Consider the following 27,449-nt stretch of genomic DNA (forward strand, 5'->3'; position numbering starts at 1 on the left):
AGCTGATTAGGGGCAGCAAGATCAAGACATAACAAGTTTACCAGGTGTGAATGGCTTGACTTTCCCCACAGACCCTCCAAGTCCACTCCTGGGAATCTATTTTACACATTTGTCTGCATATGCACAAATTCAAGACTATAGGGAGCTCCCTATATAGGGTGGTCTACTGGTTAAGACTCCGTGCTTTCACTGCCAAGGGGGCAGGTTCAATTCCTAGTCAGGGAGCTATGATCCCGAAGGCTGCATAGCACAGCCAGAAAAAATCAAAAAACAACAAAACAAACACACAAAAAAACCTTTAAAAAATAAAAGGATTATATACACCATCTCGGTAACAGTAAAATATCAGAAGTGACTAAAACCAGAAAAAACTGTGCTTCTTAAAGGGTAGTCATGTTAATTTCACTTTCTTTCTCAAAAACTGACAAAGGCTCCCCACTGCTTTCAGAATTCAGTCCAAATTCCTTTATCAAGCCCTGCAGATTCTGATACTAACATCCTTTTCTGAATTTCTCCCAATACACTGTCCAAGGATAAGATTCAGAGTTCTCCGCCCAGGCACCACAGTGCCTCATCTCTGCTACGAGCCATCCTGATCCTGTTCCGCATTCCTTGGCACAGCCACGCCCCACCTGGTGTGCACATCCTGGATCAACAGTAACCTCCTCTGTGGAGCTGTCTGTGGTCCACCTGGAAGGACCATGACCCACCTGTGGCTTCTTGTGCTATGTCTGTGGGACTTCGTGCTTCTTTCAGGATGTGTGTTATATGCACAAAATGTCTTTCCTTGTCTCCTAAACTGCAGTCTCCTTAATATCTATCAATTATTCAGCTTCTTACTCCCTAAAGCATCTGGAATGCTTTGTATTCAGCAGACATTCAAAAAATGTTATGAATGAACAAATGAGTTTTAGAGAAAAACCCTGGCTTCTGATATGATGCTCTAAAAATGAAGGTATTTTAGAAATTCTTATACATGCAAGAGCTTCAAGAGTCCCCTGGATTCCCTGATGGACTGGAAAATGCAAAGGCTCTGTCACTCCTCCCACAAGTTACCTTCCTTCCTCACCCCCATGGTGAGCCTATTACACTTGCAGTTCTAATTCTTGGGCCCGGAATGTATATTTCTTGAACCAGACGCTTCACCGTTTTTGGAGAAGGGCAGATTTGCCCTGCATGGAGGAGCGAGAAGCTGAAGCAAAGAAACTATATAATTCCAATTTCTTAGATGGTATGACTTACCAAGAAACAGACTTCACATGTTCCTGAATCATGATCCAAGTCTGGCCAAAGTCATCTGATTTCCATAGCTGCAAAGACCAAAGCGACAAGTGGTCAGGATGCAAGAGGCACAACATATGAGCCCTGAATGGCCTGGCCAGCACACACCATGGAAACCCCACCCTTCACAATATGCCACCTGTGAAGACAGGTAAGATCACCTCAGCCAGCTCGGTTACCCACGTGCCAGCAAGGGTGGGAAGGACAGGATAGATCACCTCTGTGCTCTTTTCCATAGTCACTAAGGTCTCAATGCATTCATATCAGAAGGAAGGAAAAACAAACATGACTTTTCTTCCTTTTACAGATTATCAGAAATTATACTGCCTTGGCCAAAAAGTTCGTTTGGGTTTTTGGTGCCAGCTTACAGAAAAACCTGAGTGAACTTTTTGGCCAATCCTGTATGTTACTTAAGATCCTCAAGTGGTGGTTAAAGCAAAAGGATTAAACCCAGTACTTCTCATCTGAGAAACAGTGTCCTTAAAAACCCATATGGGCCACAGCGATGAGAGCTGAATGGAAAGGACTTTGGCTAGTGCAGAATCAGAGCACCAAAGGGAATCACCTGAATACACAGGGTGTGGCCAGGAGAAACTGACTTGCCGATCTCTGCAAAAGCCCCTCGACTTCCAAAGACAAAAACTGAGGGTTCCTGGGGACCAGGGAGTGAGAAACAGGAGATCGAAAAGAACAATCATCCACCTATACTGGTAAACCAACCCAGCCTGAGCTTAGGTTACTTCCCACGGCAAGTAAAGATAAACAGGTCATGTTTTGGTTAAAACCTGCAAAGAAAAAGAATTGTTCCAAGGTTCCTCTGAGCACAGCCATTTGAAACTCATTGTGAACCCAATCCCACAGGACTGACAGGTTTCACAGAATTATGCCAGATCAATACTCTTGACATGGCAAGTTTCAACCCTGAGACAGAAACTTACCTGGGCTCTCTTCTCATCTCTCACCTTTCCTTCAAACTTGCTTACAGGAGGAAAATGCACACAATTATATTACATGCATATGTGTGTGCTCACACACACACAGGGAGAATATTTAAGTTAATGGTAACATCAAATAAGTGTTTCCCTGGCAGCTCAGTGGTAAAGACTCTGCCTGCAATGCAGGAGACGTGGGTTCGATCCCTGATCCAGGAAGAACTGCTGGAGGAGGAAATGGCAACCCACTCCAGTATTATTGTCTGGACAAAGAACCCTGGCGGGCTATAGTCCATGGGGTTGGAAAAGAGTCAGACAAATTTAGCGACTAAACAACATCAACTAAATGACAGGCATGGGCAGTATGCTGAAGGCCGAGGATGGGAAAGGTAGAACAGAAATTCAACAAGAGGTCCCAGCAGAACTGCCATCAGCCTTCTCTACCTAGCTCTCTGATCCAATTCCAGAGCCCCAATCTACCCCCAGGCCTAAGAGACACACCCGAGCAGTGAGAAGGGCCTGATGTATAACTAACGGGGCCACGGAGGGGTGTCACTCCCTGGCCAGGATGCAGACCAAGAGCGCCAGGGGGATATATTTTTCTGTAGCCGTGGGAAGTGAAATGGTAGCTGCACAGGTCACCCAAAGGACAGGCGAACCACCCGGGCAGAACAGAAACCTCTGGAAGCACCACCTGACCGCGTTCCCGAAGCTCTCTTACCTGCTTGTTGGGGTGAGACCTGTCAAAGCCCAGGAGAAGGTTGGAGGCCTTGCTGTGCAGGAGGAGGTCGGCTGCCCGGAATGGGATGGAGAAGCCTTGGATGGTGTTGCAAAAGTCAAACGTGGTCCAGAGGTACTGGGCATAAGCATCTGTAAAAATGTACTGCGAGGAAAGGAGAGGGGCTCAGAGCAGGCCTGGCCAGGCCCCTGATGCCCCCTCCTCAACCCAGTGCCCATGCATGGAAGGCCTGGGATGGTGCCCTTGAATGTGGCTTTCTTGCCATCTACTGCCAATGAAGAGACTCTGGTGCATACCACAGAAGGCTTGGCAAAGGAAGGGTGTGGACAGGCCATGGTGAAGCCAGATGGTGCTCCTGTTTATCCAGGTAATGAAGCTAATCAAGTCTTTCCATCCTTTCTTTCCACTGACTTGGCCTTTCTCACTCTTTGGGGGTGGGGGTTGAGGGGGGGGGTGGTCACCAGTCATAGTCAGAGCGTGGCTCTAGGAAAGGGGACAGAGGGTTGCTCTCCAGACTGACTACGCGTGGACCAGTCTGCTCATTGTCTGTGCATACTCCGACAGGCCTTTCCGGGAGGATACCCGACATCACGCCCACCCAGGAAGCTGAGCTTCCCCGTCATGCCCCGGTGCCAGGTGCCAGGGCAGCTCTGAGGACTCAGCTGCACTCGGGCCAGCAGACTCACCCTGGGGCCCAGTGGGCGGGCAGGGGCCTCAGCTTATTTTGCTCCCTGCGTGGGTGAGCGACTCTGAACAAGTCTGGCTGGAGAGGGACTGCCGGCCTAAAGAGTTTTCTACTGGAAAGGACCAAAGCAATTCCACTGAAGAAATGTGCCCTGAATATTCCCCACGGACCAGATGCCAGAGGTACCCCAGAGAAAACAGATGATGCTTCCTCTTAAGCACCTTCCAGCCTGATGTGGGAGAGAGCCACATCCATGGCCAACTCCAGTTCAAGGGGAAATGAGAGTAACTGAGAAACCAAGGACAGAGTCCTGAGGCAGCACAGGCCATAGATGAGCTGCGGTTGGGGAACAGGACACAACTCCACGGAAGATTTAGGCCTCATAGTGCAGGCAAGACTCCCACCGGGAAGGAACACGCCGTGGCCAGGGCAGTTTGACTTGGAGAATCAAACAGGAGGGGAAACACAGAGCACTGGCGTGACGACAGTCTTGAGGGCCCGAGGGGAACGCCAGGGAATGAGGCTGGTCGCCCTGGAAGGTGGCTGGACCTGCGCATGCGTGCACGCACACACTCACGGCTAGAGGCCGGCCCTTTGGAGGCGTGGCTCCAAAGCTGACTGTGAACCAAACCTAGAGCCGAGGGGACCCAGCGCCACCACCACCGGCCAGCCGGCCAGGGACGTCCCAGAAATCAACGATGCACGGGAATCAGGCCAAGGACTCGTTCCCTAATGGACCCCACCTGCTCCAGACCCCGCTTCAGCTCAGAACCCATTCAGCACTCAGAACCCCAGCCTGCAGGAACACCCTGCGCTTGTCTGCACATGGCTGCCATAGGTTCCTGCTCCTGTTCCCTCCCGCTTGCTCCCCACATCCAGACTGAAAACTCCCTGGGCATCTGTTTTATGTGTTGTTTCCCCCATAGCATCTAATGTCAAACTCCAGACTCTGGAGAAGCCTAATTAAATCTCACTCTAAAGGGTAATACATGCTGTGAGAGCAGAAACTATCCGCACCACAAGCACAGTGATAAAAAACAATGATGACCCTAAAAGGACCATCATAATTTGGGGTATAAAAGTGTCCCTCCTCCACTAGAAATGACACGGCCCATCTTCCTGCTCTGAAACCGTCTTGGTTACTGGGGGAGGGAATGTTCTCTCAGTTTCAAGTGTTTTCTCCAGAAGCACTCATCAGATGGCTGCTTGCAGTTTCACATCTGAAGGCCTGGAAGTCACACGCCCGGTCACGATGTTCACGATGACAGCTCCAGTTTGTTAAGGGCACTGGGTCTGTACCAGGAAGTAGGCTGAACGCTTGCACACCTTGCCTCCGTTCACCCTCAGAGTGCCCGCAGCACCTCCCGGCCGTGAGAGTGTTATCTCCTCTCTTACTAAGGGGGACACGGATGCTGAGAGCGTCAGCCCCCCAATGTGACTAGGAGGCAGTAGCACACACATCAGCGTCCGGCTGGTTCATCAATCCTCACCACTCTCGTCCCAACAACTAGAGCCTGTTATACAGAGTGAAGGACGTCAGAAAGAGAAAAACAAACATCGTACACTAACACTTATATATGGAATCTAGAAAGATGGTGCCGGTGGACATACGGTCAGGGCAGCAATGGAGGCACAGACATAGAGAACAGATTTCTGGACGCAGGTGGGGACGGAAGGAGAAGGTGAGACGAATGGACGGAGTGGCATGGAGACGGGTTCGCTACCATATGTGAAACAGACAGCCAACGGGAATTTGCTGCAGGACTCAGGGAGCTCAAACCAAGGCTCTGTACAACCTAGAGGGGTGGGATGGGGAGGGAGGTGGGAGAGGCTCAAGAGAAAGGGGACATATGTATTCGTGCATGTGTGCTAAGTCGCTTCAGTCGTTTCCGACTCTCCACAACTGTAGCCTGCCAGGCTCCTCTGTCCATGGGATTATTCTCCAGGTAAGAACGCTGGAGTGGGTTGCTGTGCCCTCCTCCAGGGGATCTTCCCAACCCAGGGACCAAACCTGCGGCTCCTGCATTACAGGCGGCTTCTTTACCGCTGAGCCACTGGGGAAGCCCAGACATGTGTGTGTGTGTGTGTGTGTGTGTATATATATATATATACACCCATGGTTAATTCACGTTGATGCATGATAGAAACCAACACAATACTGTAAAGCAATTAGCCTTCAATTAAAAATAAATAAATTTTTTTAAAAGGCAGACTTCCCAAATTGAACCCATAGGTCTCAGCCTGGACTGCTAGGCGCAGTGATGTGCCTCCTCTCTTAATCCATTCCTCACACTCCCCTGGAAACCCTCTTGCCTTCTGGATACTGTCTCATCAACGCTGCACACCCCACCCCTGCCCATCTGTCTCTGCTTCTCTCTCACCAGCTCCTCTGTCTTCTTCAGCTTCTTGCCCTTGGGTGACCTCCTTGACTCCTCCATGCTTGGCTAAGACCTTGGTTTATGGTTCATCCTCCCACAAAGCTTCCGCCACTGCCTCCAAGAGCATGCTTTCCGAGACCCTCAAATCCCCACCTCCACCCTGACATCTCCCAGAAGAGTCTATTTCAGGTCCTTCTTGTACCTTCTCAGCACCTCCATCTGGATGTGCCAAATACTCTACTCTGTCCAAAACCAAATTCTTTGCCGCCTTCCCCCAAAACCCACTTCTCCCTCCACACATGCCAAGTCCTGCCCACGTGACACCTTGCGCAGTCCCAGCACTCATGTGGGGCCTCTTTCCCACTGCCTTCCTCTGGGCCTCCCTCTCAATCAGTCGCCCCCCTCTTATGTTTTCCTCTAAAATGTTTTTCACCATGAGTGCCTTCCTTTCTCTTCCCAGGGCTCCTAGTGTGGCCTGCGGCCCTACTGGACACTCCAAGGAAACTGGGGGTCAGCACAGGGTTTTATTCATCCTCCTGGCTTCCAGGACCATCAGGGAGTGAGACCCTTAGAGGGTGATCCTCGGTTTGGTCGGATGACTGGGCAACTTCACGCCTAGGCTAGCCATGGGCTCCCCTGCTGAACCTTCTCTACTCTTGCCCGCCCAGGCCATCCTGCAGCTGTCGGCAGACACATGTTCCTAAGAGACAGTATTCACAGTAACTCCCCACCTCAGACCACTCCACGGTTCCCTCCAGACCTGCAGGCAGAAGGCAAGCTGCTCCCTCTTCAGATGGGGCCCCAATGACATCACGAAGCCATTCAGTGCAAACTCTCCCCTCCCCACCTGCAGGGAAACCACATTTGGCATCCTGAAGCCTCTGCCCATGCCCTTCTCCCCAAGAGCTCCCACCAGCCCTGCTCCAGCTACAGAAATTGTGCCCATCTCTGAGGCTCCAGGCCTAATCCCGAGCACCCGCGAAGCCTTCACATCTCTGGTCCCACCTCACTCGATCCCCAGCTCTAGTGACCAGCAGCTTCCATTCTGCCCTTAGGCATGTGTGCCTCCTACCCGAAGTAACCTTATCATGTGTCCACAGAACATCGCACTCTGCTTTCAGTCCTGGGACTGCCTGGCTGTCAGGTCTGCTCAGGTGACCCCATGGATTGGCCAGCAGAGCTGACCTACTAGGTAAGTGCTTCCTGAACTGGGCAACTTCAGGAGCATTCTCACCTCCTAGTCTGTCTTCAATCACCTAATGTTCCAGAGGTGCTTCATCCTTTAGCTTAAAGCTACGTTTCCTCCTAAAATACAAAGACCTCCAGAAAGAAAACAAAAGACAGCACAGAATTCATCTCCATGTCAGCATAAGTGACTCTCTCTGGTTCTGAGTGGAGAAACCAAGAGCACAGTCAGAGGAGGCAGTGAAGAGACATACTCCCAGAAGGTGGGAACCAAGAGAAAGAGAGGGCATGGTTCACCCTCTCCCCCAGGACCACCCTCTGGATAAAGACAGGACCCGCTCCCACATCAGTGGAGGCTGAGAAACCCGACTGCACGTCCAGAGACCTTAAAAGAGCCCAGACACGTCTGGACACTGCTGACTGGTCTCGGGTTCCTCAAGAAGCTGGTGGAACTGCCGGGTGGTCAGAGCCACACGCTGGTCCAGGCGTCAGCACACAGGACCAGGAAGAAGGAAGTGGGACGGCGGGCCGGTTTGAAAATAGACCCAAACTCTCACATGACCCCACAGCCGCTCCATTTGCCTAAAGCAACACCATCTTTCCCCTTCCGCAGGCCACGCGCCCCCCCAGCCAGACTTTCGTGTTCCCTTTCGTGACATCTTGACCTTTCCTAGCAGCTGTTAACAGTCATTTCAACCAGTTTCAATTGCCCTCTGTGGCAGCCACGGTGAAAACATTTGTGCACAGGTGACTTGCCAGGACCCAGCACCTTTCAGGGTTGGGGGGTGGGGTAAGCAAAGCATTTAGACCTGGGTGATGTTTCTCAGGAAGGGGCAGGTCTGGAGGGGGCAATCTGCCTTCCAAGGCACAAAGGCAAAAGTAAGTGAAGTCATCCGCACAGTTAGAATCACTTCCTCCCTGAGAGGTCTGAGGAGGGCTAACAGCCTCCTCTGGGCAGTCAGGCACCCCAGGCCTAACCTCACTGAGCCTGCTCTGGGCCACAGGTCCAACCACCAACAAGTCCTCCAAGGAGGCAGCCCTCCGCACCAACTCCGAACCATCCCCGGCTCAGCGCCAGGAAGCAGCCCTGCCCTTCAGGGGACAGCTCTGAGGTCACTGCTTGCACCTCACCCACGGCCCCTGGAGCTCCTGCACTGCAACCATCCCCCAGTCCTCCTCCCGCCTCGCCCCTAGGCCCTGGGCCCTGCCCTGCTGCTTCTGCTCCAAAGGCCCCAGATCCTCTTCCTGCACTAACCCCAACACCCCACCCCACGAGCCCACAATCTTTCCTGTCTTCTGACTCTTCCAATGGGCGGACTTAGCAGGTTGCTCACCACAACCTGAGACAAGCAGGAAGGGAGACAAGCCTGCTCACAGACAGCTGTGCCCTGCGGTTGAGGTGATGAGGGCACAAGATGGGGCTGAAAACAGAGACTCTACGGGGACAACCAGGCAGCTTCAAGGCCACAACTTCAGCAAGAGTTAATTCTGGGACACAGCTTCCCTGGTGGCTCAGATGGTAAAGAGTCTGCCTGCAATGTGGGAGACCTGGGTTCGATCCCTGGGTCAGGAAGATCCCCTTGAGAAGGAAATGGCAACCCACTCCAGTCTTCTTGCCTGGAGAGTTTCATGGACAGAGGAGCCTGGTGGGCTACAGTCCACGGGGTCACAAGGAGTCGAACACGATTGAGCGACTAATACACACTAACACTTCCCTGGTGGTTCAGTGGTAAAGAATCCGCCTGCCAATGTAGGAGACACAGGTTCAATCCTGGTCCAGGAAGATCCCCTGGAGAAGGAAATGGCAACCCACCCCTGGGAAATCCTATGGACCGAGGAGCCTGGTAGGCTACAGTCCATGGGATCACAAAGAGACACGACTTAGTGACTAAACAAAAACAACTTTGGGACAATGTGTAGTAATAATAGTAATAACAATACTAGATACATACAACCTCTCAAAGGAATTATCCCAAGGGTTGTATGATTCTTGAGAGGTGGGGCCAAGGGTTGTACGATTCTTGAGAGGTAGGGGGCACACAGATGGATCCACGGGAGATGCAGCCAGGGAAGGGAGCTGGACTCTGGGGCAGGGCTCCTCAACCACTCAAGGTACTGGGAATACTGGGAATCCGCAACCCCCGGCCTGCCTGGCCCCAGTGCAGTAGGGGCAGGGCACAGAGAGCCAACTCCCTTCAACACCTTTCTGCGCTTTTCCCCATAGAGAGGAAAACTGCTCTGTCACCCTGGAGTCAGGTTAGAGGGGCATCTGTCCTAACTGCCCCTCAACTTTGAGATCATCATGCAGGGGGCTTCCCTGGGTGGCTAAGATGGTAAAGAATCTGCCTGCAATGCAAGGATCAGCAGGCAAGGCTGATATCAACTAGAGGGTACCAGTAATAACTACTCAAGTTGTTTTAAAAAAAAAAAAAAAAAAACTGCTATGACTTCCTTGGAGGTCCAGTGGTTAAGACTCCATACTTCCAGTGCAGGAGTTGTGGGTTTGATCCCTGGTCAGGGAGTTAAGATCCCACATGCCCCGTAGCCAAGAAACCAAAACAGAAAACAGAAGCAATATTACAACCAAATTCAACAAAGACTTTTAAAATGATCCACATCAAAAAAATCTTTAAAAAAAAATTGCTTCCTGCTATACAGCAGAGATTAACACAACACTGTAAATCAACTATACTTCAATTTTTTAAATAAAATAATTAAAATAAAAACACAATTGCCTCTTGCTGTACAGTTGAGATTGGCACAACAAACATTATAAATCGACTAAAACTCAATTTAAAAAAGAAATTAAATAAACAAAAACACAATTGCTTCTGTTAATAAACGGCCCATTTAAACCCATGAGAGGCCCCGTCTAAAGTCCCAATGGCCTGGCCCCTTCCCCAGGATCTGCCCACAATCCAGCAACTGAAAGGTTAATGCCTGGCTCAGCAGGGTGGCCTTCAGGACCCAGCTCCCTTCAGATCCAGTCTGTTCTGATTGGTCAGTGCCCTTCCAGTGGCTAAATATTTTGAATACAGCCCTTGCTCACAAACCACAGGCAACCTGAGAAGCCAGTGCTGGGAGGGAGGAGGGTGGGGGGAGGGGGGCAGGGGACCTGGTCAGAGGACCCTGTGGATTTCTCACTCTCTTTCCTTCCTGGATGAGCAAAGAGCAGCAGCTACCCACTCCTGCACTTTTGCTGCTAAGAGGCTAGTTTTTCAGCATCCTTTGAAGCAGCCATCCATCCTATTCTGGGAATGAGTGGGAGATCACTACAGTGGGAAAGAAAGCAGCCACAGACAAGTCTGCGAGCTAAAGCTACCTAACCAGAAGGCTGCCTGACTCCTGCACACACACCCCGCTTCCTTCCTGGGGCCCAAAGCAATCTCAAGTCAAGGCTTCCTCCAAACCAAATTGCCCGGCTACCCCTGTAGGACCACAGCCCCGGGCCAGCCAGCTGGGAAAACAAATCAGGAGCGCCAGCAGTATCAGCTGCCCTGGTTTTCCTTTCTAGACCCAGTATAGGTTGGAGGGAAGGCAGTGCACACACACAAACACACGTGTGTACACACACTAGTGATGCCCATAAAACCAAGACTTTGGCAGCCGCCCTGGAAGACCTAGATTAGACCTCAGTGCCAGTCCCAGTGGATCCGGGCTTTTGCCACCTATAAGTCAGGCAATTTATTTGGCAGCTGGCAGATTTTCTGTGCTTTAACCTGCCTTTGTTTGTCTAGAAATCCTGCCTGGCCAGGATCCCAGCCTGCTTGATTATGCACAGTCCCGCCCTGAGAGTGACTTTCTGTCACTGACTCCCAGGTGAGCAGAAAAACAGTCCTCAGACACCAGTCACGCTGCAAAGATGCCCCAAGAGTCCCATCTCCCAGCCCGCCTCTAGTCAGCCACAGCCCCCAAAGACAGCCCTACACAGTCACAAGGGGTGACATCCTTACACGCTTGTTGTCCGCAGGGCTGTGGTAGAACTGGGCAATCACAGCTTCGCTGCTGTTCCCCTCACCGAAGTTCAGCTTCTCTGAGATTCTCTTGAATGACCTTCCGTAATCGTAGGACACGTACACCTGGAAGAAGGAGGTGAGAAGGAAGAAAAGGATCAGTGAGAGATGCGGCAGAAGGGCGGTTCCGTCTCTGCTCGCAAATACGCCCCCAGCATCCTGCATGCTGGTCCTGATGGGTCCCCGATACCACGAAATCACAGATGTGAAGACAACCCACAAAGAAGAAGCAGACGACCTCTGTGTCTGTCCCCACACTGGTGGCCACGATGATTCCCTGGAGGGGAGACGTGTGGACAGAAACCATGATAAGCTCCTCACCACGGCCAGGCTGAGTATTTTAACAAATTACATCCAGAGGCCCAGACCGGAGAATGTGGTTGACTGAGGGGAAGGGATTTGAGAATTTGTTTTGCCATCTGTTGAAATGTCCCCAAAAGGTAATCTAATTCTCGTCCCTCTGCTGGGAAGTTCTGTCCTTACAGCATTCCAGAAGACTAAAAAAAAAAAAGAAAACCTTCATAGGTTTTCACAGAGTAGCTCCAGAGATATTAAAAAAAAAGAGGGCAGTGCTGAGTGACTAACCACGCATGGAGGCTGCATACAGGGTCCCAGAGCCCCGCTCCAGCACCGTGTCTTCTGACCTTGTAAGCAGGGGACTGATTCTGAGTTTAGGGCAATAGCAGCCAGGTCTGTGCAGGTGCCAATGGTATTTATTTCTCTGCTGCTTCCACATTTCGAGCTCCCCGGTAACCACAGGTATGAAACAGAAGAGTAACTCGTGTGCCACCCTCTCCACATGATGAGCTCAGAGAGCTCTCGCCCCCACCCTACACAGCAACCGCAATTATTAAAGCCATCTTACAGACAGGGCAACAGGGGCTGATGAGTCACTTGCCAAAGTAAAAGTAAGCAGCAATGTGGCATCCTGACCCGGGCTGCCTGCCTCTAAAGCCAGAAACCTGATAGCCGTACCACCTCCAGAAACGGATGGAAAAAATGGAAGCTGTCAGATATTCTGACCCTAGACTTCCCTACCCCATTCACTGTGAAATTAATATAATCAGTGGGTTAAAAAGGAGCCTGACAGGTGAAGATAATACTAACAACACTGACTTAGAACTGAGAAAAGCATTAAAAATAAAGGACAGGTGAGGCCCAGGAAGGAATGGGAACTCGGGATGAATCCCGTTGACTTCAGCAGCAACACATTCTGAGGGCCTCACACGAGCCAGGTCCTGAGCTAGACACCAGGCGTACAAAGACACAGCCCTTCACAGAGCATGTGAAAGCGTCACTGCTTGTGAACAATGACCCCAGTAAACAATGAACGGCACAAGGTTTGTGCAAAGAAAATTGAGCGCACACGTGGGTCATTAATATTTATTAGATGTCAAGGTTGGAAGAGCACAGTAAGAGTCTCTGCCAGTATCTGAAGAATCCCTGTTACAAACACACACGCTTAAATACAGCAAAGATCCCAGCTACTAAACACAGAGTAATGGGCTGCTGCAAAAACAGCTTCTGAAAGTCAGCAGCTTGAGAGCTCACAGATCACCTGAGAGGTTGGAAGAAAGTAGTACTTTCTCACTTCCACCCTCCAGGCCAAGAACAGAAAGAAGGGTCTCTTCTGACACTCAAAGTCACACGGAGCAAACTGACGGCTTCTCCAAAAGGGAGCTCGGGCCACTTCTAGCCCCAGCATCCCCTAAATGGAAAATGCACTCCGAGTCACCTTCTCAGAGACACCAGTGTAATAATAAATTCATATCAGGGCAGCATTTTTCAGTAACAATACTCTTTTGTATGAGCTTCCTAGGTGGCTCAGTGGGTAAAGAATCCACCTGCAATGCAAAAGACAAAGGGGACGCAGATTTGATCCCTGGGTCAAGAAGATCACCTGGAAGAGGGCATGACAACCCACTCCAGTATTATTCCCAGAGAATCCCATGCACACAAGAGCCTGACAGTCTACAGTTCATGCGGTTGCAGAGTCAGACGCACCTGAAGCCACTGAGCATGCACACATGCACACTTTTTTGTATGCATCATCTCTCTGCATCTTTAAAAACCCTGTTGAATGAGTCTCTTTCCTGCCCTCCATGGACTTGGAACATAGCAGGTGCTCAGGGAAGATTTCTGGAATAAATAAGCGTCATTATAAACCACAGCATGAGTAAACACACGTGCTCCATAAATGAACAAGAGTGAAATGAATGGATCCTTAAGTGACCGAGAGAACTACTACTTCCTTATATAGGAGATAACAGAATCTAAGACTCCAAGAAATGAACCACGAGTCCAAGGTCAAGCTGCTTGAAAGTGACAAAACCAGGACAGGTTCCTTCCGGCCCAAGTCCCACTGACTTTCCACGCTCACAAGTCAGCCTTCTGGGTGAACGTCCTCCTCTGTCTCTCTGCTCAACAGAAAGAAAGGCACCAAAGCTACAGCCCAGGCAGTGGAAGGAACGCTGGATGGAGGGAGAAACACTACCTTGAACAAAACACAGGGCCTTCCCTGGATTCCCCAACACACCTCCCACTGGTGGTAGAGGTGCAACCACCCTCCGACCAAAACGCCCCTCCTTAACATTCTGGTCTGTAAGCAAACCACATCCCTTTGGGATTATACTAAACAGAAGTTACGACTGGGAATGCAAGGGTCCTTGCTATGCCTGCGGCTCTCAAACTGCTCATCAACCTTCCTTTCTCCAGGTTAACCAATTCCAACATGGTATTTTGATCCTATGCTCACAATTCTCATTCCTATTTGATCAAAGAATCAATAGGGCAAATGCAAGCTCGGGGCCATGCACAGCTATCCGCCTTCCTCCCAGAAGAAGGACCTGGAAGGACCTCCACCAGTTGTTCCGATAAGAAGACCAAGCAGGTTGATGGCCTCATAGCATCCACACTGCACCCCCGCTGCTACATTCTGGGTCGGGGGTCTTTTCCTCGTGGCAGCCCTAGTCTGCTGCCTGGCTCACTGCCCACAGTGAACTCCAGGTGTTGTAGGGCAAACTGCCCAGGCTCACTCACCTTGTGCTTCTACAGTCGGTTTTGCATCCAAACACAGGTTTCTGCCCTAATTCATCCTCTCTGGCCTTGAAGGGACACAATTCCCTAAGAATTAAAGCGAGGAAGGATTTTTTCTTTTCCAATTGAAGTATAGTTGATCTACAGTATTATACTAGTTTCGGGTGGACAACATCAGTTCAGTTCAGTTCAGTGGCTCAGTCGTGTCCGACTCTTTGTGACCCCATGAATTGCAGCACGCCAGGCCTCCCTGTCCATCACCATCTCCCGGAGTTCACTCAAACTCACGTCCATCGAGTCTGTGATGCTATCCAGCCATCTGTCATCCCCTTTTCCTCCTGCCCCCAACCCCTCCCAGCATCAGAGTCTTTTCCAATGAGTCAACTCTTCCCATGAGGTGGCCAAAGTACTAGAGTTTCAGCTTTAGCATCAGTCCTTCCAAAGAACATCCAGGACTGATCTCCCTTAGAATGGACTAGTTGGATCTCCTTGCAGTCCAAGGGACTCTCAAGAGTCTTCTCCAACACCACAGTTCAAAAGCATCAATTCTTCGGCGCTCAGCCTTCTTCACAGTCCAACTCTCACATCCATACATGACTACTGGAAAGACCACAGCCTTGACTACACCAATCTCTGTTGGCAAAGTAATGTCTCTGCTCTTCAATATGCTATCTAGGTTGGTCATAACATTTCTTCCAAGAAGTGTCTTTTAATTTCATGGCTGCAATCACCATCCACAGTGATTTTGCAGCCCAAAAAAATAAAGTCTGACACTGTTTCCACTGTTTCCCCATCTATTTCCCATGAAGTGATGGGACCAGATACCATGATCTTAGTTTTCTGAATATTGAGCTTTAAGCCAACGTTTTCACTCTCCTCTTTTACTTTCATCAAGAGGCTTTTGAGTTCCTCTTCACTTTCTGCCATAAGGGTGGTGTCATCTGCATATCTGAGGTTATTGATATTTCTCCCGGCAATCTCGATTCCAGCTTGTGTTTCTTCCAGCCCAGCATTTCTCATGATGTCCTCTGCATAGAAGTTAAATAAGCAGGGTGACAATATACAGCCTTGACGTACTCCTTTTCCTATTTGGAACCAGTCTGTTGTTCCATGTCCAATTCTAACTGTTGCTTCCTGACCTGCATATAGGTTTCTCAAGAGGCAGGTCAGGTGGTCTGGTATTCCCATCTCTTTCAGAATTTCCCACAGTTAGTGATTCCATATTTTTACAGATTATATTCCATGTAAAGTTATTACAAAATAATGGCTACATTTCCGTGTGCTGGACAATATACCTTTGTGGCTTTTTTACTTTATATATAGTGGTCTGTATCTCTCAATTCCATAACTAGTTTCTAAACTGCCAAAAGTTGCTAGTTAAATCAGTCTTACCTATAAAGATGGTCCTTTGAGGTGAACTTTTTAAAATTATTTCTCCTGTACATCCAAACTATATAATAAAAAGGAGGAGTAGGGGTAAGAGAAGAGTGGAAAAGGGAAGGGGAGGGGAAGAAGGGTTAAAACATCCAGAAAACATCTCCATGTCTGGTGCCGTTCTAAGTACTTGATACCAGTGCTTCTCCAACATGCCTACAATCCACCCCGCAGGACACAGGTCAAAATGCAAACCTCAGATTCAGGAAGTCCCAGGGTGAGAATTGAGATTCTGCATTTCCAACCACCCTCCAGAAAATCCCCATGCTGCCGATCAGCATACCACCCTTTGGGGAGCTAGATGTCACAAGGACGAAATCACAAGATTTCTCATTGATGGATGAGAAAACCAAGGGGAAGTGAAGGGTTTGGCTGAAGGTCAGACAGCTGATGAATGGTAGAGGATTCAAACCCACGCGCTCAGTTCCCAGAGCAGGGGCTCAGCTAGACACCGGCTCCCACAGGCTACCAAGTTCTGCGCTGTGGGCAAGTGAAGGTCCTGCTCCCCGGCCAGCCCCCGGGGGCAGCAGCTGCAATGCCACACAACTCTGGGTACAAGGGCAGTGATCCCCACCATTCCTGATGCCTGTGCCGGGTGATTCTGATCTTCTAGCGGACAATATCTCTGGAAACTTCTTTGGTCAAATTATGTGGCAACTGGGGGTTATTTGGTAAAATAGGTCAGAAAAATGCAGAAAAGAGAGGCAGGGACGATCAAGAAAAACACCACCTACGGTTTTCTTTCATCTCCAGACTTATCAACGGAAAAGAAGGGTCCTGCAGGAGCCATGCTTCACGGAATCACTGGCCACAAGTTCCCAGGATATTATTTTGTTTTTTTCTGCTTAAGAGCAAATATTCTGGGATTCCAACTTCCAGATCATCCCTTTTTTATACACTGAATATGTATGAGTTGGCCATTCTCCAACACTCCCACTGCTCCTGATCTGTATACATCCTTTACCTTCTGGACGCTGATGGGGCCCTGGGAACCATGCTTCCAGTCTTCAGAGAAAATTTAGATTGTTACTACTCTGGCACCACCTACTCCTGCCTCTGAGTCAGAATTTATTTTTGAATTAACTTTTCACATCAGACCATCTCAGTTTCATCTGCCAATTCTTTAATGCAGCTGATATACTGATGAGAGAAATCTCTGCCATCCTGATTTATTATCTCCAAGCATGAAGTTTCCTTCCCACTTAATCTTAGCGTACACTTCATTCCAGAATAGGTTCTTGTTTCAAATGTTCAATCAGTCCTTAGTAAGAATCACCCAAATATTTAGGCAGAGTGAGAAATAGGTTCGGATGCTCTTGACACTAAGTCATGTCCGACTCTTCTGCAACTCCATGGACTGGAGCCCTTGAGGCTCCCTCTGTCCGTAGGATTTCCCAGGCAAGGACACTGAGTGGGTTGACATTCCCTTCTCCCTTAGGTTTGGATAGACTGGCAATGTATGTAGGGTGACCCTTCTTCCTGGTTCATCCATGACTGAGGAACGGCCCAGGATGTAGGTCTTTCAGTGCTAAAGCCAATGCTGGTCACCCTGGCTACATTATATTCTCACACATTAAATACATGATCAGGTCGTAGCCCCAACCCTCCCACACACATGCTAAGGGACCCCATGCAAATCACTGAATGCCTCTGGGCTCCTGTTTGTCCAGCAAAACAGTAGAAAGATAGGTCTTCACCTATCTTAACAGAAATACTCTCTGGACAAAGAATTCTTAAAATAAACACCCTAAGGAGGATTTCTCAACACGGTAGGCCAGAGAGCTGCTGCCTGTGCTTAAAAGAGATGCCGCTGGATGGTGACCGTGCTGAACACAGCAGGCTAAAACTCTCTCGGGCCAACTGTCATCGATACACTGCAGTCTGTGCTTGCCAACCCTGATCAAATCTATAACTGGGCCAACCTCACAGCCCCGGACAAGCTCAGCCCTGCCCCACATCACTGCACCCAGACCAGCTGTCAGCTGCAGTGGCTTCCCACTACCACTGCTGGGCACCCACCCTGAGCCCAGTCACACATGGTTATGGCCAGTCCTTGGTCTGCCCTCTCCATCTGTGGCTGCCCCTACCTGAGCCACTGGAAAACAGTCCCTGGGGCACCTCTGGTCCCCGACCCTGGAGCACATCAAACCCAGATGGTGGACACAGAGCGAGGGGCCCCTCAGAGACCAAATCCAGGCTCCAGAATTACAAGCATGTCCGCTGGGCTGATGGGACAGGGCTAGCAAACTCTTCAGGAGTTTTTCCCTGGCCTGAGTGCAGAGTGACCCAAGCTCCACAGTGGGGTTTTCTGTCCACAGCCTCACCCTGTGGCCACATCAGACCCTGACCTGAGGTAGGCCCTGTTTCTCTTCCCCACAAGTGGTGGGGGTGGGGGTGGGCAGGGGTGTCTGGAGCGGGGGCTACAGACTGGGGACCCAAGGGCTCACTCTGGTCCTCATATATGTTTTACTTGGCCCACACAGGGTTTATAAAAACTACCCGTCAGCTGCCAACTTGTAAGACTCAGCAGTTTCTAGTAAAGATCCCCACCTCTGGAAAAAAAAAAAACACCTCACCTCTGAATTTCTCTCGAAAAATCAGATCCAGCTGCATGGCAACCAGAGCTGAGAGCTGATAACAACAGCCCAGAAGCTCCAAGTCCCTCCCACTTTCCAGAGTCTCTCGTAAACTGAGACCAAGAAGCAAGCATCCATCACCACGCACCATGTTCAAATCAACACAGGAGACTGTTTCTTGAACCTGCATCTCTATAGAAAGTGGGAGAACGAAATAATATCCCAGAAGGTTGCAGACTCCAAGAATGACGGAAGAGACCCTTCTTCCTCTTGGAGGTAAAGGGTGGTGTAAGCCTGGGGGCAGCTTCACCCCTGACCCTTACCTACAAGGCCCCTATAACAGGTCTTTGCGTGTGTGTTCCTTGGTCTAAAGTCTTCAAAGCACCTAGATGATTAAACATCATAAAGAGCCAACTGTGGAAATTAAAAGGATGAGCAATTCAGATTGAAGGACTCGCCCAACTGTAATGAGTTAGCAGAAATCAGCACAAGGAAAGACCAATTCGATTCCACCGGGCTCAGTTGCGATGGGCAGCTTTGCCCAGGAACACACTTCTGGCATTCTGCTGGGCAGATGCATGATCCAGATCACACCCTTGCTGTTGTTGTTGTTGTTGTTTAGTTACTAAGTCGTATTTGACTCTTTGTGACCCCATGTACTGTAGCACCCAGGATCCTCTCTGCATGGGATTCTCCAGGCAAGAATACTGGAGTGGTTGCATCTCCTTCTCCAGCAGATCTTCCCCACCAAGGAATCAAACCCAGGTCTCCTGCATGGGCAGGCAGACTCTTACTGCTGAGCCACCTGGGAAGCCCCCGAGCACACCCTACCATTCCACAGAAGTCACCACACATCACATGGGTCTCACTGCAACCCTGAGTGCAGCATGCTGTGTTCAGCAAATTAGGGTTATATATGATTTTCCAGATTTCTCAATTACTTGATATTTTGCCTGGCATGATAATAACCCCAGTGGAGGAGAAACAGGCACCCTGGCACCTCAGAGGGACCGCCAGAGCAACAACAATACTCACGTCACTGCTCTTGGGCTTCGCCAGCGCCAGGCTGTCCCGGGCCAAGGCCACGATGACATTGCTCTTCTCTCCGGCCCAGTGGACCACCATCTGATTGTGGGAATCATTGAGACTAACCTGAAAGAGATCAAACCAACACAGGAATTAGGACCCAGGATGAGTGACGGCCATCACCATTCTGACTCTCAGGACTTCCCTGGTGGTCCAAACAATCACTCCTAAAGGAAATCAACCCTGAATATTCACTGGAAGGACCGATGCTGAAGTTGACGCTTCAATACTTTGGCCACCTGACGCAAACAGCCGACTCACTGGAAAAGACCCTGATGCTGGGAAACATGGAAGGCAGGAAGACAAGGGAATGACAGAGGACGAGATGGTTGGATGGCATCACTGACTCTAAGGACATGAGTTTGAGCTAACTCCAGGAGATGGCAGAGGACAGGGAAGCCTGGCGTGCTGCAGTCCACAGGGTCACAGAGTTGGACATGACCTAGTGATTGAACAAATAAAAGAAACAATGGTTTAGACTCTATGTTTCCACAGCAAGGGGTACAGATTCAATCCCTGGTCAGGGCCCTAAGATCCTGCAAGCCACACGGCATGGCCAATACAGAAAAGGAAAAAAAACAATAATAATAAAGCAAGACTCTCTCTCCCCAACTGTAACTCAGAAATGCCTAAGATGCTTACACCTGGAGCATGGGGCCAGGATGGCCTGTATTTCCCCCTCTGCTGACTCCACCAGATTCACTTTCTGAAGAAGAAACACTAGTCCTCTGCTATTTGATATTAGCCAGATTGCAAAAAAAAATATCATCTTCTCAGGCTCTCACTGGCATAACTAATAACTTGGGTTATTTTTGTCCTTTATGAAATCAATCTCTGGTTCCTCCCATCCTTACTCCACACGTGGGACATGCACTTGTCAGATTTGAAACCAAAACACTGAAGCACCTTCCTCATTTAAAAAAGGGCACAAGCCAGAAAGACCACATGCTTGCCAACCCCCGTCCATACTGGTTCTCTCTGGCCTACAGGTGATGTTGCTTATCCTTAGCTTGTAACAAGGAAGAACAAAGGAAAAACATCAGCTTTATTTAGTTATGAAGTATTCCAAGCAAGGAAATATCTTCCAGGACTCCACAGAAATGACCTTTGGCTTATTGCAAACAGTAGTTTCCAGGCTTCTGGATCTTATAAACCAGTAAAATGCAGATGAACTAGGCAGGCCAGCAGAGAGCTGGTTGGCCACCTCTATTTGGCCAGGTAAGGAAAAAACAAAACAGCCACTGTGCCAAGGGCATGGCTGGCTGGTCTCTGAATCTCCTGAGGACACAGCAGACTGTTGCCCAGGGTTTACGATGGGGCGTGGAGCCCACACGGCCCCGTTTTCCCTCCGTACCCACAGAATGCATTTAGGACCCCAGAGTCCCAGAGAAGAATGGGGCCATAGGACAGAAGGAGCCCGAACCCCCGAGGAGAAGTTCCTCCGCTCATCTTGAACTCCTAATCACGAAATGCATTCACCCCACTGAGCTCCTGGGACTCACCTATTATGTGGCCACCCCTCACCCAAGCAACAAGCTACCATCTAGAATCACTGTCATAGTTCAAAGCAAGGACGTTTTAACACTGAAAACTGAGGACAGAAAGACTCTCAGAACCAAGAACAGTTTTTTTATGAGAGGCTTTGCTTTATGGAAAGCTAACTCCATTCCTCTTATTTTTCCCATTTCACCCGTCACTGATGGACAGTTCAAGGGCTGGCATTCTGGCACACCATTTCACCCCTTTCGGGTGGGAACAGCCAACTGATGACCATACTCACAAAAATTCTGAGAGCTGGTGTGAACATTCAGGACAAACCCCCAAAATCCAGAGCAGGAGCAATGCCTGGGAGAAGCCTATTCCACCAGCCCCTTCAACCGTGGCTTGTCTCGGGCACATGGAAGAGACTAACCTTCTGGACCCCAAGGGGTCTCTATACAGTCCACCTGCACGCTTCCCCACCCCCCTCTCCACCTCCTGGACTGATGCAAAGGACACACTCGAGCTGATGGGCCCTCCCAGCTGTCTTCCCATCAAGGGTCTGAGCAGAAAACCCTCCACTCCCCTCCCCCACCACCCAGAGGGGCCTTCTCCTTTACCTTCCTCCTCCCCCCAACCCCACCGCCCACTCAAGATGCTCTCAGGAGTCCCAAGGGAGAAGGGAAACACCTGTGTCACCAACTTGGCTGACGGAACAACAAAGGAGCTAATCCTTCACCGCCCTGCTTCAGCTCTTAAACACCTGCATCTAATTTGATCCAGGATCCAGGCTCTTGGAAAATAGGTGAAATGAGGCCTCTTTAAAGGAAAAGATTTTTTTCTTTTAAGGAAAATACATCATTCCAAAACATTCTTTCTGACTTCCAGGGAGGTAAGTCCAGGCAAACATCGGCAGAGATGTGCAAAGAAAAAAAGAGAAATAAGTAAATTACTTAGCTTAGGGTATGCAAGGGCGAAAGCAACTAAGGGAATCACCACCAGCCACAGAGGCCTTCTCCCAGCCCACCCTCTCCCCCTCTCTCCTGCCGGCCCTCACCTCTGGGAAGAATTTGTAAGCATCTACAGATCAGAAGAAGCCCACCAGCGCAGGAGCCCAGGAATCTGGGCTAAAGGCCTTCTCCCTCCAAAACGTCCTCACCCTTAGAACCAGAGGGGAATAAATAGATGATTTATGCAAACATCAATACGATCAAGGATTTGGAGCCTGAAAAAAATCACTAAGTTCATCCAGGGTCTGGCATAAGAAAGCCCAGCAATGCTGCACTGGGGGCAACCTCCTAACAGCCCCTGAGGCAGGTTCCTAAGCAAATAACGCTCGGAACAGGTTACAAAGCCTACGGTGATCAGAGCGGGCTCGAGGTCTGAGCACAACTTGCTCAAGTCTTTCTGCTCGGGGGACATGAGATTTACGGGGCCCCTGAACCAATCCTAGGAGAGGTGAAGGGGTAAGAGCAGCACAAAGGGGGCACCTGAACATCCAAGGGCTTTCTGACAAAGGAAGCTGAGAAGGCGAGCTTGCTGAAACACCTTTAAAAAAAAAGAAAAGATTTTATTAAATGTCCCTTTCATTCCTAACAGCAGACTGTAAAAGGGCAGCACAGTGGAGAGAAAAAAAAATCTCAGGCAAGGAACAGCTTGTCCGAGGGCCACCAGACAACTCACACGAACAGCCCAGTGCCTTCCCTCGGCTAGACGTCAGCATGGGCACCTCCTGGTCAGACGAGTAACTCTCCAGGGAGCCGCCGGCCTGGCTGAGGCTGACCCCACCGCACCCCACGTGCATATTCCCCCAGCAAAGAGCAGAGTCAGCTGCGGGAGTCCACCACCAGGCAGGCTGAGCATGTTTATTAAGGCAAAGACGTCATGGTGCTCTCTGGTCTCGCTTTCCTCCTCTCCATTTCCCCTTGGCGTTCGTTCTCCCGGCTCCTCCCCAGAAAGGGAAGAGGTCAAAGCAAGCTGTCCATGAAAAGTGACCAGGCAACCAGAGGTCCACAGTAGCCCCTTCTCCTTCCCCTGTGATCATAGTACCCACAGGTGTCCAGGCTGGATCCCCCACTGTGTGGCTGGTTGCTGGCTTGCTGAGGTCCTTTTCCATCCCCAGGGACTTCCTCCTGGCCTCAGCCCCTAAGATTCCCCCATGCCCAACCCTCTGGGTGCAGCTGCAGGCTTCCCTACATCCCGCTCACTCCTCTCAGCCTTGCTCCCTGGGTCCCACAGACCACATGAAGAAGGGTGGGCACACAGGGCCCCGGGGAGACGCTGATCTGGGAGGGAGTGAGGGCGAGTGGGAGGGTGGCTTTTCCAGAACGTAACCTTGATGTGCAGTCAGTTGTAACTACCACCCCGGGGCGTGAACAACCTTCCCTCTCCCATCTCCAGCTCACAGGGTATAGCTGGCGCTTGATAAATGAGCCACAATTAATTGGGGCCGTAAAAAGCAGCGGGGAGGGAGCCCTGCGCCTCCCCTCAGAAGGCGAACAGGGAAATCGCAAGCCACAGAGGTCTGGGCACAGAGGAACTGCCTCATGAACAACAAAGAGCATGGTGCGTGGGGTTCAGGCCTCTGCTAAGATCACAGGCAGGTCGTTAAGAGTCAAGATGGCCCCCGAGAGGTCTCCTGGTTCGGGATCCCACACCCAGAGAGCTGAAAATCAGCAATCCCAGAGAAACCCCTGACCTACTGATGCAGAACCCTCTGAGTGGAGTCCAGGAATCAGTATTTTTTAAAGACATACCCCTGGTGTCTCCAATGCAGCTTATTTCAGGAACAATGAATCTAGTTCATTCCCCTTTCTCTGGCAGAAACTGGGGCTTAAATGACAGTGGCTAGAAGGAGCGCTCTTTTTCTGCAGGTTTGTCTTTGGGTATCTTGCATGCATGCTCAGTCACTCAGTCATGTTTGACTCTTTGCGACCCTATGGGCTGTAGCTCGCTGGGCTTCTCTGTCCATGGGATTCTCCAGACAAGAATACTGGGGTGGGTTGCCATGCCCTTCTCCAAGGGATCTTCCCAACCCAGGGATCGAACCCACATCTACATCTCCTGCATTGGCAAGTGAGTTCTTTATCACTGCGCCACCTTGGGTATCTTGGATAGTTGTTAAAACTGTATGATCTACTGATATATGCCCCAACGTGGACAAACCTCAGAAACAATATGTTAACTGAAGGAAGCCAAACACAAAAGGTCACATATTACATGATCCCATTTATATAAAATATCCAGAACAGGTAAATCCATAGAGACAGCCTGGTGGTGGTTGCTAGGAGCTAGGGGGAGCAGGGAATAGGTAGTAGCTGTTTAACGGGGAAGAGGTTTTACTCTGGATGAAAATGGTTTGGAACCAGAGAGAGGTAGTGGCTGCACAGCACTGTGAATGGACAAAATGCCACCAAATTGAATCCTTCCCTTTAAAATGGTTACTCTCACGTTACATGAATTTCACCTCCATTTTTTCAAAAGCCTCTGTCTATGACCTGCAAAGAACATCACACTTCTCAAGTGCTGATTCAATACCTAAGAGCTCCCACTCATAAGAAATGCTCCTTTCTTCTCATGTCAAGCCTTCATGCTACTGAAATATGCAGCTCAAGTGAGTCATAGAGGAGGCAGGCTGAGGAGTGGGTCTCTGGCCAAGGCAATCCTTCAAAATGCTGTCAGCGGCATCTGCAAAGCCACACCATCCTCACAGGCCTGCTCCCTGCTCCCTGGTTCCTGGCTGGACAAATCGCCAGAGGCTCAGGACTAGCATCCACTTCCAAACTCACAACAATCATCTCAGTCTCCAGGCAGACCCGGATGCTCCAAAGAGGTTATGTGTTTTGCTTCATTATTCAGAGAGGGGGAAGACGCCGGGGCCGCCCAAGCCCCAGGCTCTGGCTTATTATAAATAGAAGGAGGATGAATAAACTGTATAAACTACTTGTTGTGTGAAGGCAGGGCTCATTTATATGCCCCAAGGCCCCAAAGGGACTAGGTATCCTTTGAGGCTCCTCAGTCACTTCTCACCTGTCAGTCCCCAGAACACTTCTGGAGGAAATCAGAGTGACAAGTCTGATGAGTAGTAAGACATTTACAATAAAACCCACCAAGATCTGTACAGTCATTGAGTCTTACTCAAAAAGACGGGGGCCCCTTAATGGAATAGGTCTGACACCGCCTTCATTCATTTCTTCCTCCATTACATCTCTCAAATAGGTCAAACGCGAAGATCAGGATGTCCCAGACACCCACGGCCAGTCGTCCTCACCACTCCTACACAGCTTCTTCCCAGAACACAGGACGAGGAGGACAAATAAGGCAGTCTGGCTCATTCCTCTGCCTCACCAGCAGTGAAATACACAGAAGCATTTTAAAAATTCTACAGTGAAGTATAAAGCAAATATCGTGTCCTTCAACTCCGAGGACAGAGGCAGCTGCTAAATCCTCGGACTGCAGGACAGGCCTGAGGAAACCAAAGCCAGACACCCGAGGTCCGAGAATAACAAGGCTCCTCCAGCCGTCCGTTTGCATGACCTAAATGCTGGTTATGCAAATCAGCCCTCCGTGTCCCCTTTCGAGACCGTGTCCCCACTATATTTAGTAAGCTCATTTTCCTCCCTGGACGCTCCACCTCAGAAGGAGAGCTGAAATCTAGTTTAATTGCTCCCTGCAGAGAAGCCCTATCCTGGCCTCTCATCTGACTTTTCTCAGTGATGCTTCAGCCAGAGAACTCATTAACTACTTCACTGATCAGCACGGGCTGCCCATTTCACAGACCAGGAAACAAAGGGAGAATGACCTCGAACTAAAAACTTAGCATTTCTCTATATCTCCTTAACTAGAGTCATGAGTGGTCTTTAGATTACTTATATGCCTCGTCCTGACTTACAGTATCAGTTCAAAGAGACTTTATTTCTGATAGATCTTTGGCAAGCAGAATCCACCCACTGTTGACCTCTACCTGCCACTCCCTCCTGGGGAAGCCCACTTTGTCATTTAGCAAATAGCCAGCTCTGCTGTTCTGGGAGGGCTCCCTGTAAAAAAAAAAGAACCTGTGAAAAATCTCTTTGTCATGAAAATAATCGCCCCTTAATTCACCAGCTGGCAAGTAAGAAAAAAAGAAAATATCCAGGCCAGAAGAAACCTCGGGGAACATGTAAACCATCTTCCACACCGTGCAGATGGGGTTAAACCCAAAGATTTAGAGCTGGGGTTTCCATCCATCTGCCTTAAAACTCGGGGGCGCAGAGCACTGAGAGCACAGCAAGCCCCTCACTGGCTGCTGGACACCTTGAGCCAGTGTTGGTCACTCAGTCGTGTCTGACTCTTTGCGACCCCCTGTAGCCTGCCAGGCTCCTCTGTCCATGGAATTCTCCAGGCAAGAATACTGGAGTGGGTTGCCATTCCTTTCTCCAGAGGATCTTCCAGACTTAGGAATTGAACTTGTGTCTCCTGCACTGCAGGTGGATTCTTCACCATCTGAGCCACCAGGGAAGCCCAGAACTAGGACCAGCCTTAAATTAGGATTCACCTCCGTAGGATGGTTCCAGAGTATCCCCTTTCCTTGACTCTCCTCTTCGGCTCTACGGCTTCACCATAAATAGCCCCCCACCTCATTCATTAAGTACTTATTGAGCACTTGCTGCATATCAGATACCACGAGAGGTGTTGAGAAAACAACAGACTTCTAGGTCTTGCCTTGTGGCTCTCAAATCATTAGGGGAAACAAACATTAAAGAGTTAATTTCATGAATAATGCTTACAGTTGTCAAATGGGTGGAGGGCATAACCAAGTGCAGGGTGCACTGAAGACAGGACCCCCAGTGGCACCAAAAGGATGAAGAGGAAGGAGTCCTGGCAAAGAGGATGCGGAACAGAGAAGAGAGATTGAGAAACTGAGAGGAAGAACAGGGCGAAAGCCAAGGACTAGGGGGGACCCGCAACTTGACAAGTTTGAAAAGTTAAAAGAAAATTCATGGAGCCAGAAGAGCCAAGGAGAGGGTGGAATTATACGAGACCTCTTGGCTTTTAAAGGGGAACAAAAGAGACCGCAGCCACTGGACCCCTGGCTGAAAGCAAGGCCCTCAACATTTACAAAAGGCAAAGACCGTAAAGTTGAGACAAATCAGAGACTTGGGTTTGAATCTTGGTCTCTACGATTGACCAGCTGTACAGCTCTGGGGACGTCCCTTTGCCTTTTGGAGCCTCAAGATACTCATCTGTGAAATGAGCAGAATAATAAGGCTGTAAGATGCGTGACACCACAGAACCAGTGGAAAGTTATACTTTAAACCACCCCCTCCATAACAGCAACAACCACACAATTCAGGGTCTCTATGACCGCCAGAAAGGCAGGGACATCCATCTGCCCACCAGCCCATCCACAGAAGGTGCCTGGGGATGCTTTTGCTTTCTTACCGAAGGAGGGAAAATTCACTGTATAGACATGAATTGGAGAAGCTCTGCAGGGCAAAAGGTATTCTTTGGCAAACTGCATTTCTTAGGGATGTCAAAACGTGGAAAGACAAACTTATGACAAAATAAAAATATGTGCTGTTTTTTTTAAATGTATGAATGCCTTTCATTAAGACTTAGTCTTTAACAGTGATCCTGCTACCAATCC

General features: G+C 49.7%; 1 protein-coding gene across 1 annotated transcript in view; it reads right to left on the minus strand.

The window, feature by feature from the left end:
- SORL1 (sortilin related receptor 1) overlaps positions 1 to 27,449 on the minus strand; it is a 170,357-nt gene that overhangs the window by 132,694 nt on the left and 10,214 nt on the right. The window contains exons 2-5 of the mRNA XM_070384065.1: positions 19,295 to 19,411; positions 11,154 to 11,279; positions 2,935 to 3,096; positions 1,243 to 1,310 (exon numbers count right to left, since the gene is read on the minus strand). Coding sequence (XP_070240166.1) covers positions 1,243 to 1,310; positions 2,935 to 3,096; positions 11,154 to 11,279; positions 19,295 to 19,411 — 473 coding nt within the window. The remainder of the gene's footprint in view (positions 1 to 1,242; positions 1,311 to 2,934; positions 3,097 to 11,153; positions 11,280 to 19,294; positions 19,412 to 27,449) is intronic.

Source organism: Bos mutus, chromosome 15, assembly GCF_027580195.1.
Source record: "Bos mutus isolate GX-2022 chromosome 15, NWIPB_WYAK_1.1, whole genome shotgun sequence".
Classification (NCBI taxonomy): Eukaryota; Metazoa; Chordata; class Mammalia; order Artiodactyla; family Bovidae; genus Bos; species Bos mutus.